We start from the raw sequence: 11595 nt of genomic DNA on the forward strand, positions 1-11595 counted from the left end.
TCTCTTTCCAATAATTTTTTTGTACGGCAAAACATTTATTAAAAATAAGTTGGCAAAACTGGGATTCGATCCTGCGACCCCTGAAGCTACAGCAAGCACATTACTACCACACCAAGAGATAACTCTATCTGAATAGCCCTAAAATCCCTATTTGACATAAATTAGATGTTTAAATTTAAATAAATTCAAAATTTTCATTTGGTATTCAATTTTTTGGTGAGCAGCGGAAGCTCCGGTTTTTTTTATCGGTTTTCAAAAATACCGGCCAAGAAAAAAACCTGATCCAAACTACAGATTGGATGCTATGAGCTAGCCTTGGCCTTGCCTTATATAGGGGGCAGGGGACGAGGCCAAGGATTTACGGGAGTCCTATTCAGTTACAATCGACTTGGGAGGGCGCCGTGATCTTGGTCTTGCATACCAAGTTGGTGGAGTCTTCTAGAGGAGGACTATCGGCAGGGTAAGGGAACTAGGCCAAGTTACGGCGTGCTGGGTCTCGATGTGGGTCTGGTTGACTGACTTACCGTCATGTGATATACGCCCGAACCCCGTTAAGTGGTAGCGTCAGTATCCTGAGCTTGTCAAAAGCTCGACAGCGTCCGAATTGAAGTGAAATATTGCACGCCATCTTGGACTGCTTGCTCTTCCGTGAGGCAGGAGAACGATATGCTAAGCGGGGCTTGGAAGCCGTGAGGAGGAAGGTGAAACCTTCTAGGCGAGCGTCTAACCTCCTAATCTTGGTTTGTCGTTGAAGATGCCCACTTCCGGAGAGCTGGTTTCAGTGAAACGGCAAAGCGTTGTGGATCTTTGAGTGATGTCTTCCTGAACGTCAGGCCTAAATGCTCCAGGCCCAGTCTGGCTTTGTCTTTGCATGGAGATCCAATGTACCCACCCGAATCGAGCTTGGAATGGTCAAGCATGCGATGCGAGGCAGCATGGGTCCCAATGAAAGGTCCCGTCCTACTGCCCGTCAAATTTAAACCGCCTCCAATACTCTGGTAGTACTCCCTCCTTTCCGGTGTATAGGGCTTATTTCATTTTTTTCATTTTTCCAATTTAAAGGGCTCATCTCCATCTCATTTGAAGATTCCGAGAAGCATTAAATCTCTGCATGCAAGAATTAAAAAGGAACACACCAATGTATGTAATGTTTCTACTCATCTAGTAGCCAAGCATGCATGTGTTGCAATTAATTCAAATAAATGCATCAGTTTAATTTGAGTAGTTTCGTAAAGTACGAGAAATATTCCTCCACTCATCATATGCTTTGGTTGATGAGATTTCAGATTTAAGCCCTATAAACCGAAAAGAAGGGGGTAGTATATAAGCAATTCCACATAATTGAGTTCGCTGGCAAAGTGTTCATTCACGGGGCACTAATATGAGGGGGAAGTGTTGCATTGGTGACCTTTTTGAGGTGGTGGGTTGTCGTTGGGCACCATTTTAGGGCGAGGGCTGTTTTTACCCTATCTGTGGTGAATGGAAGGTATGTACTACTGTACCTTTGTTTTTATTTTTGCTCCATATTAATTCTTTAGGTCAAGCAATGATGAATTTAATGGTACTGTACTAGTATTGAGGATGTTAATAAATTTTTCTATAAAGTTGGTTGCAGTTTACAAATATTTTCTTATGAAAAAGGTAATATGGAGAGTAAGTAAACGCAGAGGTTATATTGTATTAATTATTTAGCTCTGATGCATGCATAATTTCTTGTAATAGTAGTTTATAAATGTCTGCTTCTGTTCTGTTAAAAAATGGGTCGAGCTTGGATGTACACGTCAAGAACCGTTTGATCGACGCGTACATCGATTGGTTGACAGGAATTTTGAAAACATCCGATCAAGATAGATTGAGAAGGAAAGTGAAATGGATATGTTGCCTACTTTCGTGTTTGAAGCGTGAAAATTTGCGTCTGAATCTCAGTGACTCTGGACAAATATAGAACTTCAAACATCTCACACCTATACTGAAGCATTGTAATTCAAATGATCAAATCTAACATAATTGTGCTGTTATTGTCTTAATTATTTCAGTTATTCTTGCATCAAGATGAGCACACGCACACTCACACCGCCGGTATTTGTTTGACGGTTGAGTGCCGCACAATGCGTGGCTGGCCATACAAAGTCACGCGCAGTGCTCTGCTTTTTTGACCGCAACGTCCCCAAAGCATATGATGTACTGCTGCTGCCCATGCATCTGTAACAGCTGCACGGCGCGCACCGCGTGAGAGTGAGGGGGCATAAAACCGTGATGGGGCTTTTGCACTCATGCCCCTACTTTGAATATGAAGTTCACCAATGGTGATTTAGCCCCTAAAACCATGCTGGCAAGTGGCAACAGCAGCACTCAGCCCTGCTCTTACCTCTCCATATATATCACTGGGTTCTTCTGTGCAAGCTCGCTCACTCCTCAGTCCCTAGCTAGGCTGCCAAATGAGAAGAGGGAAGAAGTCTACCATGGCTCGGCGCTACCACCTGACCCTCCTCTCCGTCTTCTCCTTCCTGCTCCTCACCTGCTTTGTCGCTCCTCATCTGTCCCGAGGGAAGAAAGTCGGGAAGATAGTGACCCTGACCGTCCAGTACCCGGCCGTGGACTCACCGCCGGGCGAGAAGATCAAGATCTCAGCGCACTACGTTGACGAGCACGGGGGCCGCGAGCGCCACTTCAACCTCGACTGCGACGACGACGAGCCGTATGTATCTCTCTCTGTTTCTCTCTCCGTGTGACTTCACTTGGTTTAAAAAAAATTCTAGCTAAGCTTGCGATTGGACTCCAGCCTCGGTTTCGGCATGAAGTACCTTCTCTCGACCCTGGAGGGGATACGAGATGCGCGGGAGTCTCGATCCCAGGTAACTAGAGTAGAGTTTGCTCCACCCTACTGTTCCGAGTTCTTGCTGATTTCAGAACACAATGTGAAGTGCTGACCCTGACCTTTGCCTCGTTGTTTCTCAGCTCTAGTAGCAGGTACCCACTGGAGATTATTGGAGAAGGAGCTACTCTTTTCGTTCCAAGGGAAAATATTTTAGGCGCCTTTTATTTTGTGTCGTAGTATCTGCAGCGATCCGTACTAGTATGGTAGTACTGTGCAGGGTGCTGGAGTACGCCGATCTTCATGTATCTCTATGCGAATATATCGTGGATTGTGTGTGTCACTCAACATAATTAAGAGGCAATTGTGTGAGTCTCTTCCGGGTTCGAGAAACAAAATATATTCGTGTGTCTTCTATTTTATGAATCTTGTAGCCAATATCTGTCAAGTGGAGGAACTTAATTTTGTTTCTGAAAAACATCAACCAAATATAGCATATAACTTCACAGTGTCAAGAAGAACGAAGGATACGAGCGAGAATGTCATCAAGCCAGTATTGAGAGTCGAGGGTGAAATAGAATGACCATTTTTACGGTACCCTATACTGCTAGTGGTGAGGAGAGCGGTATAACAAAAGCCCACGGTTAATTTCCCTGGGTTAGTAAAGGCATTTCCTCTTCATTAAATTAATGTGAAAGGGTTTTAGCTGTAATCCCATCAGGTTGATAGATGATCGCCTCGCCATGCAACTGTGCACATCGTAGGGAGGCCGTTGAGTAGCCCCTCTCCCTACGAGAGAGGAGAGGAGAGTTTTGGCACCCGGAAGCATATGCTTTTGGTTTTTGTAAAGAATTTTATATGTATTTGGGAATGTCACAAAATTCTGACAAAAAGTTTCACGGTACAATTTTCTTTTACACCGCCACAAAAAATGTTGGTTTTCTGTGAATTTCGGCGTGCGCACTTAGAATGTCAAGATGTACGTGGCAATTTTTTTACGGATTTTTGTCATTTTGAAATATTTTTATTGGTGGAAAGACCATATGCGCCCATGTACCAAAGTGAATCTCCACTTTCCCTAGCCCCTCCTTTCCCACTGTTGGTCCCCGGCCAGCAGTGGCCACCAGCCCCCTGACGTGCACCACTCTGGCCGTGTCAGCCACCTACACTCCCTGAGGGTGATTACTCGATCCCTTCAGCCACCAACATGGCGCTCTCGGGTCTTGTTTTCCAACACGGCTTAGATTTTGAAGACAAGATGTGTAGAAGTTTTGGGAGAAATATTTCCCTCCCCCCACCCCCGTGACCATTAGGGAGGTGAACCCTAGCGCCGACACTACCCTCCTCGCCTCCCCCCCCCCCTCCCAGAAGGCGCGAGCGGTTGAACGAGCTCTGAAAGGGGTAAAACTTAACATGGTGTCTCCGTTGGACCGCTGTAGAGTTATTTGAGAGTGTTATGATAAAAACAAGACGCTCTTCATGTATGAACCAAACACTCTCCGACAAAGTGTCTGGAAACTGTCCCCTTCTAGACACAACTATATTTTTTACGTGATTTCAAGTTCAAACTTTTGATACGATTAATACACACCATTGGAACTCTCATGCTCAAATTTGACCAGTTTTTTTTATTGGTTTGCTATTTTCAAAGCACTAGCTTGTTTTCTGGCCACTAAAAGGAGAAAAGCGCTCTTTGATTCTACACAGCGTGCAAACGAGTTTCGAAAAGAATGAGACTTGGCATGGTGTCTTCGTTGGACCCATGTAGGGTGTGGTAAAAATTTGAGGACTTGATGGAAAAAACACTCTCCGGTGAAGTTTCAGGGTTTCGAACAGAAACCACCACCTGCCAAACACAAACCAATTTTTATACATCATTTCAACTTCTTCAAACCTTTTTTCACGATTAATACACACCATTGAGACTATTCTAGGTTTAGTAAATATGATTTTTAAGCACTTTTCTGGACTTAAGATATGTGTGGCGGGCGGCCGATACCGTTGCAACCGTAAAGTTTTGGAAACTTTCTACAATTTTGACGCGGGTTGCCGAAATATTTTTGTGGCGGCCATGTTTTTTGCCCGCGACTGGTGCATAACAAACCAGTAGCAGGCACTTTTTCTTTGCCCGCCACTGATGTTTTTGTTTCACTTGTAAATTTGTAAAAGTTTACGAGTGGCAGGTTGTAATTTTTGCTCGTCGCTCAAAATAGCAGTGGCAAGTGCCTACTCGTCCTCGCCAGCCACTAAATTGAGCCCACACCTATAAGTCTTTTCCGAGTAGTGACGGGGTCTTTGCCTAGTTTATTTAGTTTGACATGTACTTTTCACTTGCATGTCGGTAATGTACTGTCTTTGTCGTGCTCCATGTCTTGCCGAGTTCGGCTCTCAGGGTACAACGCGTTTGTCAACAGCCGGTGATTTAGCTCTCGGTATAGTCCACAACGCTCGGCGTACAACGATTTTCCAGTAGTGTTGAGGACAAAGACGAACCGCTAACCGTTGGATTTGAAAGGTCGACTTATTTAAAAAAAAATCGGACAACTGATAAATAGGTGGCCCTCAATTTTATAGTCTTAGAGAAAATTACAAATCTTACCAACACAACTTGTTCAACTGTACTAGCAATGCAGCACTGAGGTGCACCATCGCCCATATATACACATCCAGGCGGCTCAGGCCAGGCCACACCTCAGTTGAAGAAACAGCACAGCGCAAGATCAGTCTGCCAGAGAAGCAAGATGGCCCGCGCCCGGCTGTCCTTCGTCCCCATCTCCCTCCTTCTGCTAGCCAGCCTCGCCGCCGCCGCAGCAGCAGCTGCGGATCCAGAGGAAGGGGACCTCAGGATCAGCGTGCAGTACGCAACCGAGGAGGAGTCTCGGTGGCTTGACCGCTGGGCGGAGAAGTACAAGGCTCAAGGGTCCGGCGAAGGCTTCAAGGTCCAGCCGGCCACCGACGAGGAGTCGGCGCGTATGAACAGCATGTTCACCGGCGTCGGCTACGACGGCCACATCGAGTTTGACGACGACCACCCGTATGTACCCTCCTCACATCACATCCGTCATGTCCACATACTGAATTTTGCCCTGTTTGCTACCCCTACCACTAAACATGCATGTTGAATTTCGCTTCTGGAGTGCAGCTTTGGCAGAATGGTGGTGGATGCCTTCCACTCTCGACCTCGTCCGTCCAAGCCGAACGAAAACGATGATCTGCAGAAGAAGAACCTGGAGGAGCCTCACTCTCGTGCCGAGGTAGATTAACCCGACCGGCACTGCATTAGAGATTCAACTTATGTTGTGTTAACCCTTGTGATTGTCTTCTCAGCATGACGTCAAGGATCTTTAGGAGCATCGTCGGTACCTAATCGGCGAGGTCATTGAACGGAATAAATAAGGGAGGACGGCAGCGAGGAGTTCGTGTCGTCTATCATTAGTCTGTCTTATTTAGTAGCTCGGCTCAAGAGAGATTAGTCATGTTCTAGCAGTAATTCTGGCTTATGCTCCTGTGTGGTGGTCTCCATTTGCAATAGTATCTCTGTTTCTTGCCCACCTAATATAAGTGATATGCAAATCACCTGTTCCTTCTACAATCTAAATCTCGGTAAGCAACCATGAAATCATGTAAAACGCGCTATGGAAAACCCGCAAGGGAAAAAAATTGAATCTTCAAGTTTTTTGAGGTGGTAGTACACAAACACAACAAGGACAACTGCACATGCGGCAAAAGAAAAAAAAAGGGAAACATGGTTTAGGTTCATAATAAAAGAAATAATGAGTGAGTAAATTCCATAACAAGAAAAAAGAGGGAGTAAAGAATTTTACGGGCTGTGAAAATCCAGCAAATATATACAAGCTATTTACATGCATTCAACACACACTTTGGGTGGTGGTACTTCTCTTGAGACAGATAAGGCACGCCCAAAGAGTTGATCGATCACACCAAAGTTGAAGCAGCACCATTGACTCATGCATGATCGCGCACCAAAAGGACATGAATCGTAAACGATGTACAGATCACTAGAAATGTACCTATAAAATCTCTTTCTCTTTAGAAATATCGAAACTCATTGTTGTGAAATTTTAGTTAAGCAGATATTAAATTAGGTACGTCAAAAGCGACAATGAAACCCATGAAAGAAATATGAAATGCATACACAATAAAGGAAATAATGTGTATATAGGAAAAAACAAAAGAGACAATACAGGTAGCTAGGAGAATAATGAGAATAATGAGAAATCATTTTCTGTAGGTACAAAGCCTCATGCTACAAATATCCACGAACAGCCTTTTACATCGATTCCCCCAAAAGAGAGATTTCTACTCTCAAACAAGAGTACAAGACGTCTGTTTCGCTTTCCAACTACTCCATTGACGAGCAAGCAAACAGAAAACACATGCATTGATTCAAGTTCAACACACACGCCGGTCTTGGGAACATTGAGCAAGTAGTAGCAGCTGGTACATGCCTGATCAAACAATACGGCCTAAGTAGATCTGGACACACAATGCATTGATGCTGCTGCTGCTACTTCTTGTGGGCGCATGCACATGCACTACTGGCCATACAATGTTTTTTTTAGAAAAATAGGATGACCCCCGGAGTCTGCATCTAGTCGATGCATGGAGTCATTTTATTAATTATTCAAAAAGACATTATAAAGTAATACTTCAGTAAGTCCGAAGCCACCATCATGGCAACATCTGTCACAACTCTTAACCACTTAATGAAGGGGTGCCGAAAGTCCGAACGGAATACCAAACAGACCTCGCACCAAAATCTAACATATAAAGCCGATGGCCCCAGCGAAGCCTCTTGGCGGGTCTAGGGCACACACCGGTCCAGCGCACTCTAAGAGGCCGCCACCGCCTTCCATCGATCCATCGTCAGAGCAGATACTGACGCATCGACCTTGACAGGTATGCCGTCGACGCCACCATGGCGCTAGATAACGCCTCCTCCCTACATGTGTCCATCATCATACATCCGTTGCCGAGACCCTGCTACGACATGCTGCCGAAACTCCACACCATCGATGCGTGACATGGGACACCGCTCCACCGCTAAGATCGTCCACTGGTCCCTCGAGCCAATGCACACTTTCAACAATGATGTTCCAAGGAGGGAATGACACAAGAGCACCGCCATCATCTGATCGACTGGTGAAGGGTTTCCCCCGAAGGTAGCGAGAGGACATGTGAGCTTCAATTCGATGATGCCAGCAACAAGAGCACAACTCTGTACCGATCGAGCTTGCTCTTGTACACTAGAGGAACCCTAATCAACACTCACAAAAAAAGACCTGATCAACGTTTAGATTGATCCCTTATCTATTTGTGTATGTATATGTTCCAAGAGTAACAGTTATCCAGGTGACAGTGAGGCCGATGTTCCTTTTGTCTTTTTTCGAAGTGCCAGTGGGAGTTCGGAAAAGACTCGACTTCTATCGATCCTGTTTTTTCTGACAAAGTGATGAGTTGAAGAGAAAGTATAGATTAGCTAGATAGGACATTATTTGTCGACCAAAGGACCAGGGGGGGTCTTGGTATCAAAAATCTTGAGGTAAAGAACAAATGTCTCCTCAGCAAATGGTTGTATAAGCTTTCTCGAGAGACCGAGGCCACTTGGACTCATATTGTGCGTAATAAGTACCTTCAGTCCAAGACCTTATCCCAGGTGACAGTGAGGCCGATGGATTCACCTTTCTGGAAAGGCCCGATGAGAGTTAAATCGCTCTTCTTTAACCAGACCAAGGTGGTTATCGGTAACGGTACTTCTACAAGATTCTGGGAGGATACCTGGCTAGGGGATACGCCATTGGCGGTACAGTATCCTACTATCTATAGCATTGTTCAACGGAGAGATGCGACCGTTGAGACGGTATGTCCGTCCACGCCTTTACATATTAGCTTCAGGAGAGCTTTAGCCGGTAACCATTGGGAAGCTTGGCTCCATCTTGTGAGAAGACTGATGAAGATTCAACTTTCTCAACGTCCAGACCAGTTGTGTTGGAAGCTTACTAGAAATGAAGAATTTACGGTCAAATTGATGTACTTGAATGTTATTAATTCTAGTTCTATTCCTACGTCGAAACATGTTTGGCATGTCAAACTTCCCTTGAGTGTTAAAGTGTTCATGTGGTTTGTGCATAAACAAGTCATTTTAACTAAGGATAATTTGATTAAACGCAACTGGACTGGGTCCAGTCGGTGTAGCTTTTGTGATAGAGATGAAACAATCAAGCACCTCTTTCTCGATTGTCCTATGGCAAAAATTCTTTGGCAATCAGTGAACATAGCCTTTAATATTACTCCTCCACATAATATTAACACTTTATTTGAAACGTGGTTGGATGGGATTAAGCCCCAAATAGGGAGACACATTCGTGTAGGAGTATGTGCATTATTATGGGCTATCTGGAACTGCAGAAATGATTTAGTCTTTAACAGAATATCAAATACTCATTTTTTGCAGGTTATATTCCGAGCCACTGCGTTGATCCGTATGTGGTCATTACTCACTCCGACGGAGGCTAGGGAGCGTTTGTTACTGGATCTATCCGATGAAAGATGGTAGCACGGGATATTTTCAGCCGGTTTGGACGGCGCTCATGTAATAGGATAGGCAATTAGTTTTCCTGTCTTTCTCTTGCCGGCCGGCTGTGGCTTTTGTTTTTGCTCCTTAGCTCTCTCTGAGCAGCTTTGTTTGAGACTTTTAGACTTGTGTTAAACCTATTTGCTTGTTTAATAAATGTGGCGGTATGCATCTCTCCGATGCAGAGACCGAAGATGCCCCTTTAAAAGAAGAGAGTAACATTTATCCTTAGTTGGCCAGAGTACCTTTATTAGTTTCTTCGCTGTGTTTCTTCTAGCAAATTACTCAGTTATTGAAAATCTCTAACACGTGGAGTAGGCCAAAATGTTGTACTCTCTTTAATCTATATCTAGATACATACATTTAAGCGACAAGTAATATGCATCGGATCAAATATTTATATTCTTATTCGTGAGCAAACAAACACGTTGCCTGCTGTTTCACTTACTGGGAGTCAAAGCACATGGATGGATGGAACCCCAGACCCTCCCTGCCGATGTACTCCTATTGCTCATGTATTTGTAACAGATGGAGGCCAAAATCACAGTTTTAACATTATGGTCAAAATTCCGCATCATTTGACCCCGCTTTGAAAGTTTGCCTGGATACGACCAAAAAAATTCTGCCTCACAGGCTGGCGGTAGGGATAATGAGCTACCACCTGGGCCTCCGGAGGTAAGACCAACTCCACCATGCCGACTCATTTTGTCCAATTTTGTAAATTTGGTTCCGTAAGAGTAAAACCCATGCTCAACACGCGAACGCAAATGCAAATTATGTCCGTCTCACGTGTTCATCCGGATGCATTTCTGACACAAATTTGTGCCCATTTTACGTTCACACAAACATGAGAAGGATTGGCCGCGCATCTGCTAGGTATCTACCTCATGCCCATGTGTCGACCACCCAACCACCACCCACCGGTCGTTTTAAGTCCACGCATGCGAGGGACTCCGCACGTCAGCCACCCAACCTACACCTGCATGTCCTTCTAATGCCACGCGTGCGGCAGAGGGGGGCCGCCCAGTCTACTTCCTCTCATCTTCTTCCCCTTGCGTCCCAGCCGCCCGACACCCAGCCCTAGCAGCCGCCTACATTGGGGTTCAGGAAGCGCGGCAAGCATGATTACGAGGCCGGCGGCCAACTACACCATGGCGTCGTCAGGTGTAAACCATGGCTAACCTTCGCCTCCATGTGTCGGTCCATTGTTGTCGGTACTTCTGGGAGCATGGTGTTCCGGTGCCGCGGCCCGACGTGAACCGGACACACCAATGGCATCTCATCCTCGATAGGGTTCCGGTGCAGGCGGTGCCTAACACAGACCACGCGTGGCTGGCGGAGATCCGCCGCCGCCGTGCTCAACTCTAGGCCAACCTCCGCCGCAACCTAGCATACGTCGTGGACTCGCCGAACTAGGATATGTGGTTGGCCACCAAGCATGACCAACGCTATTGGTCAAACTTCGAGGGTGCGCCCTATGAAGGAAATATGCCCTAGAGGCAATAATAAAGTTATTATTTATTTCCTTATTTCATAATAAATGTTTGCTAAATATAAACTGCTATTCTATACTCCATTTGATTATATAGTGTCACTAGTATGCCTCTACTTGATTAGCTCGTTGATCAAAGATGGTTATGTTTCCTAACCATAGACATTAGTTGTCATTTGATAAACGGGATCACATCATTAGTAGAATGATGTGATTGATTTGACCCATTCCGTTAGCTTAGCACTTGATCGTTTTAGTTTACTGCTATTGCTTTCTTCATGACTTATACGTGTTCCTATGACTATGAGATTATGCAACTCCCGATTACCAAAGGAACACTTTGTGTTCTACCAAACCTCACACCGTAACTGGGTGATTATAAAGGTGCTCTACAGGTGTCTCCGATGGTACTTGTTGAGTTGACATAGATCAAGATTAGGATTTGTCACTCCGATTGTCGAAGAGGTATCTTCGGGTCCTCTCGGTAATGCACATCACTATAAGCCTTACAAGCAATGTGACTAATGAGTTAGTTGCGGGATGTTGCATTACGAAACGAGTAAAGAGACTTTTCAGTAACAAGATTGAACTAGGTATTGAGATACCGACGATCGAATCTCGGGCAAGTAACATACCAATGACAAAAGGAACGACGTATGTTGTTATGCAGTTTGGCCGATAAAGATCTTCGTA

The 11595-nt window shown here is 45.0% G+C and overlaps 2 protein-coding genes across 2 annotated transcripts; both read left to right on the plus strand.

Annotated features, from left to right (window-relative positions):
• The first annotated feature begins 2363 nt into the window (after positions 1–2363).
• LOC123087825 (uncharacterized) lies at positions 2364–3237 on the plus strand. Its single transcript, XM_044509970.1, has 3 exons — positions 2364–2698; positions 2783–2855; positions 2959–3237. Exons 1-3 carry the CDS (start codon positions 2439–2441, stop codon positions 2962–2964), a joined length of 339 nt encoding a protein of 112 aa, XP_044365905.1. The 5' UTR covers positions 2364–2438; the 3' UTR covers positions 2965–3237.
• A 2205-nt stretch (positions 3238–5442) lies between these two features.
• Positions 5443–6407, plus strand: LOC123087906 (uncharacterized). The gene is made up of 3 exons (XM_044510054.1): positions 5443–5849; positions 5958–6069; positions 6143–6407. The coding sequence occupies exons 1-3, from the start codon at positions 5557–5559 to the stop codon at positions 6161–6163; spliced, it is 426 nt and encodes a 141-aa protein (XP_044365989.1). The 5' UTR covers positions 5443–5556; the 3' UTR covers positions 6164–6407.
• The last annotated feature ends 5188 nt before the right edge of the window (positions 6408–11595 follow it).

Source organism: Triticum aestivum, chromosome 1A (genome assembly GCF_018294505.1).
Source record: "Triticum aestivum cultivar Chinese Spring chromosome 1A, IWGSC CS RefSeq v2.1, whole genome shotgun sequence".
Taxonomy (NCBI): domain Eukaryota; kingdom Viridiplantae; phylum Streptophyta; class Magnoliopsida; order Poales; family Poaceae; genus Triticum; species Triticum aestivum.